Source organism: Nanorana parkeri, unplaced genomic scaffold (assembly GCF_000935625.1).
Source record: "Nanorana parkeri isolate BGI_ZX_2015 unplaced genomic scaffold, ASM93562v1 scaffold2505, whole genome shotgun sequence".
Lineage (NCBI taxonomy): Eukaryota > Metazoa > Chordata > Amphibia > Anura > Dicroglossidae > Nanorana > Nanorana parkeri.
The window spans coordinates 36,847-42,071 of NW_017308773.1; the positions used below are offsets into that span (position 1 = coordinate 36,847).

Consider the following 5,225-nt stretch of genomic DNA (forward strand, 5'->3'; position numbering starts at 1 on the left):
CAGCATATGTTCAATACCAGGGCTTCCATTCCCAAAAATTCAAAATCACTAGGGGAACCAGGCAAGGGTGCCCCCTTTCTCCCCTCTTGTTTGCCCTAACCATAGAACCCCTCGCCCAAGCGATAAGGCGGCACGTAGATATCAAGGGTATAGAGGTTGCAGGCTATCACCATAAACTTAGTCTGTTCGCGGACGATGCGCTTCTGATTCTTACTGATCCCTTGCACTCTCTCCCGAATCTCCAACCCCTACTACAACAATTTGGTACCCTTTCAGGCCTTTTTGTTAATTTGCGAAAATCCAAAGCCCTTAATGTCTCTCTCCCCCCCCCCTCCCTTTGTTCCTCCCTACAACAATCATTCCCCGATACTTGGGTACCCACTGCACTGCCCCACTTGGGAATATATCTCACCTCCTCCTATGACCAATTGTACGATGCAAACTACCTGAAATTGTTTTCACACCTTGAATCCTTACTGTCCTCTTGGTAAAAACATTCCATATCGTGGCTCGGAAGGATCACAGCCGTTAAAATGACCCTGCTTCCCAAATTTCTATACCACGCTAGGGTCCTTCCGATCTCGATCCCCACTTATCGACTCAGGCTACTCCTACGCCCCATTACGGTTTATTTGGAAGGGTTCCTTCCCTAGAGTCTCACATTCAGTACCCAAACAGAAGGAATTTTCCTAATCCGATTCTCAAACACACTCTGAAAGTTTGGGATGGCCTCCGATTTTCATTGGGATGGATGTCCTCTCACACTCACCTGATGTCTATTCATGGCAACCCACTCTTCCAACCAGGCTTCTCAAACCCGGCTGCGTTTAAATTATGGCTCTCCAACTCCCTGAACCTAGTTGGGGACTTCTGTTCAGACGCGGGTGTGGTGCCTTTCCCAATACTTCAATCTACACACAACTTGAATGCTAAACAAACTTTCCAATATTTGCAGATTAAACATTTTTTGCTGACTCGATTGGGACACGTACGCCCCATTCCCCCACTTTCCCCTTTCGAGAGACTACTACACCTTGGGATGCATGGCTCAGGGACTATATCTACCCTTTACAACCTCCTCTTGGACAAATTGCACGCCTCCCCTCCCCCTTACATCTCCAGGTGGGAACGGGACCTAGGGTGTACCATTGCCCCTGACATCTGGACACAAATTTGGACGACACAGCTCAATGAATGTTCAAGCTCTGGAGGCTAATTACAAACTGCTCCATAGGTGGTACTTGGTTCCGCTCCGGATCTCCAAAGCTATCCCATCTCAATCCCCAAACTGTTTCAGGGGTTGCCGGGTGGAGGGTTCGGTCATTCACATTTGGTGGTCCTGTCCTAAGGTGAGGAGATTCTGGCATAGAGTCTACCAACTTCTATACACAGTTACTGGCCAGACGTTCCCCAAGGACCCGTTGGAAGCTCTGCTGCTCAAGAAACCATTGGGGTGCACGATACGTCAGCACCGACTAATCACCTTCATCCTCACAGAGGCCAAACAGGTCATTGCGAGAAATTGGAAGATCCCGGACCTCCCCTTTGCTGAAGTCAAGCACAGAGTTACGCGGGTGATGTTTTTTGAAAAGCTTACTGCTATTCAAAGGGACACTCTGATGCCGTTCAGGAAGCTGTGGGAACCGTGGATTGAGTCGTACTTGCCTCCCTCCTTCAATGTTGATTCTTTGACAATCTGAGATCCCGAATCTGCAGTTGATGGACAGCTATCTTGACTCCTCCACTCAAAGGTAATCTTTTCCTCCCTCTTCCCCCTTTCCACCCCCCCTACTTCACCCTTTACTAGCTCCATCCTTCCCCTTCCCCATGTTGTTTCTTCCCCCTCAGAACCAGATAACTCAGGCCCCCCTCTCTCTGTAACCTTGACTGGAAGTCTGAGCTGATATGATGTATCAATGCACCATAAGACTCTAGGAATTCTTTAGTACTTCTCCCAGACTACTTTGATGCTTACAACCTTACCTTATTATGTATGTTCCGTTTATGATTCATTATACTTGACAAGTGACATGTGTTTTAATGTACTTGTAATCTGTTTACATGAAAAGTAAAGAAATAAAAATCTTTTGAACGAAAACACATAGTTCAACCGATAATATACCACAATGGTTTGGTGGAAAGCGGAATAGAACATAGACTTAAAATGCTCAATGCAAATAAAGCAGTTGGACCAGATAACCTTCACCCCACAGTACTTAAGGAATTAAGCCAGGCTATAACAAGACCATTATTCCTAATTTACGCGTTACGAAACGCGCGACAAATGCGCATATTCGATACGCCTAGGTGTGAACAGAGCCTAAGAGCGGTTAAGGTCTGGAACTCACTGCCACCGGCAGTGATTTCAGCCAAGAGTGTAGATTTGTTCAAGAAACGTTTGGACAATTTCTTGAGGGACCGTAATATCCAGGGATACCAGTATCCCTAAGAATGAGATGATGCGTGGACCTATATGGGTTGGACTTGATGGACGTACTGTATGTCTTTATTCAACCCCAAATAGTATGTAACTATGTAACTATGTAATACAGCATGGGGGGTGTGAAAAAATAATCCACCCCAGGCATTAAATACATTAGCCCTAGGAGCATATTTATAAAGCAGAGGATATGACATTTAGCAAGCATTCTATGTAAGTAAATCTTCCAGGTGTATGTGTTTTAAATGGCAGTGATTGATTCTTCACCAGAGAATATCTATTATACTGTATATCACATTCACTACTTTATACATAGTTCCTTATGACACATTATTTGATCTTGTATTTAAAACTTTCTACAACTTGATGGTCACACAAATGTACCATGAGCTACAAATATAATTATTTAAGCAGTGGTTCACTGAAATCTGGTAAAATGGTTGAGAAATGCTGCACTAGGAGAATATTAGGATACCCATATCTACACCTGGAACAGGGCTAGACTGACCATTAAGTAAAATAATCACATGCTTAGATCACCCAGGGATGGGGGCACCACAGAGCTTTTCTTAACCAGTTGACATCCGCGGTGTTAAACCCCCTTCCCATCCAGGCCATTTTTCAGTATTCAGCGCTGTGGTACTTTAACTATCGCTCTGGGAGCCCCCCCGCTCCCGGCCGCCAAGAAAAGAAACCCCGCTGTGTCTTTTTTCTTTATTCTGACATGAGCATGTCAGAATAGAGAAAAAAAAAAAAGAAAAATTCCCATTCAAAAGCATTGGGAGTTTACTATTGGCTATTGAAATTGAAATAGCTAATAGTAAACTCCCAATACTTTTGAATGGGAATTTTTCTTTTTTTTTTTTCTCTATTCTGAAGATCACGGCTGGCTCCGCCCAGCTGTCAGAAGCAGGCTGTCGGCCGGCCAATTGTGAATAGCCCGTACAGCACCCCCTCGGTTCTCCTGAACCGAAGGGGTCCTGGGGCCGAAGCCAGCCAAAGGATCGGCCGAAGCTACGGCCAGATCCTTCGGCAGCTTTGTGAATAGACCCCTAAGTCACTGTCTTACAGTTAGCAGCAGTATTGTTAATCTTCCAAGTGTGCTTCATCAGTTGGTCTTTGGGCTGTGTATCCGATCTACCATATAGGCAGCCCAAAATCCAGCTGAAAGAACTCAGCTGGCTGACAAACCTGCTGCTAACTGTGAGGCAGTGGCTTAGCGTTTTCTTCACAAATAAAATGTATACAGCGAGGCATGATGCCAAACATAATGAAATATACATGTAAGGTTTACATACACTTTACACAAAATATATTGCTGCACATGTCCCAGGAATGTCCAAAAATGCAATCCTTTTTACTTTACTATTTTTTGTCATTGTAACCAGCAAGGGGTATTTATAGGCACCTAATTTCCTAAGGTGACAGCCCTTGCTTAATTCTGGTACAGTGTTGCCATTTGCCTGCTCCTGAGTTGGACTAAAAGCAGCTGTGTCAATGTCCAGTGACACTGAAAGCTTCACCCAAAGTCACTGCAGTGAAACTGTAACATTCAGCTGCTACTGGAGCACACACACATCCACAAAAAAAATGATGTAATCCTGTTTTAACTCACTGTGCATTACAAAGGTACAAGTATTCATTTGTGAGAGTTTGGTTCAACTTTACTTGTCCATACTTTTAAAATGGAGTGAGGCAAATTTTAGTTCTATTTCTGAAAATTTTGGCACAAAACAATGTCTGTCTTTGTAGTTTTATAAAAGAAAAATGCTTTTTCTGACAATACATAGATGGCCCATTCAGTAGAAATAGATAATGTATTGGTATAGTTGTAATGTAGAGTTGAAATTCATTTCATACATATAATTTAATAGGTAGTTGGGAATGTGAATCTGTGTGCATAGTGTGCAATTTCTGCTCTGGGCTTTTAGTCTTCCAACTTACCCAGACAGGTCTTCCCATCACTTTGAAGTATGTAGCCCTCATTACATTGACAGAAGTAGCCATTCAGGATGCCCACGCACTCCTGCTGACAGCTGTGATTGCCGTATGAACAATAGTCAATCACTGCAATTTAGAACAAACAGGGTAATCAGACATTGCCTATGACTTTTAGATCCTTCTCAAATAACTGCTGGATGCCCACCACCCTGTAACATCACGGTCCTATCTATGGCTTCTTTTTTGAATCAATGGAAAAATACACAACTATTTCACATTCCTCAAGGGAATCTTTTTAGACAAAGGTCAGGGACACTGGGCTGTTTCAAATCAAACTGGAACAATATAGAAGTTGATTTTGTTATTGTTTAATGAAATGGTGCTATCTATCAGACAGTCCTTTCTTGCAGACCTGAAATAAAGGCTCTTTGTTGAGCTTGCATTTGTGCTCATCTATTCATTAGGATGTTCTACAGACTAGAAATATTTTGTCTCAGATGAGTAATTAAACTACACAAACTATTTTCAAAATCCAAAACAGTTGATCAAAGTTAATTTACAATCACAGGAAGATTACATTAACTCATAGCTGCGACTGAAGACTGTCAACCTATTACATGTAAGTGTATGAATCTAACAATATGGCAAAAGGTACTTACAAGCAAAAGTCAGAACCTCCTAATCAATTTTTGCATCTATACTATTTTCAGGCTATCCACATAAAGTATTGGTCTTTGTGACATCCACAATGTCACCAAATGTCTTACCAAATGTTTGTACCCCCAAGAAGACATTCTTGGCATTGCTGCCTTCTTTTGTCCAAATATATATATATATATATATA

General features: G+C 42.5%; 1 protein-coding gene across 1 annotated transcript in view; it reads right to left on the reverse strand.

The window, feature by feature from the left end:
* The window catches only part of MATN4 (matrilin 4), a 54,902-nt gene that overhangs the window by 28,257 nt on the left and 21,420 nt on the right, over window positions 1–5,225 (reverse strand). Inside the window, exon 7 of the mRNA XM_018573719.1 lies at window positions 4,385–4,507. Coding sequence (XP_018429221.1) covers window positions 4,385–4,507 — 123 coding nt within the window. The remainder of the gene's footprint in view (window positions 1–4,384; window positions 4,508–5,225) is intronic.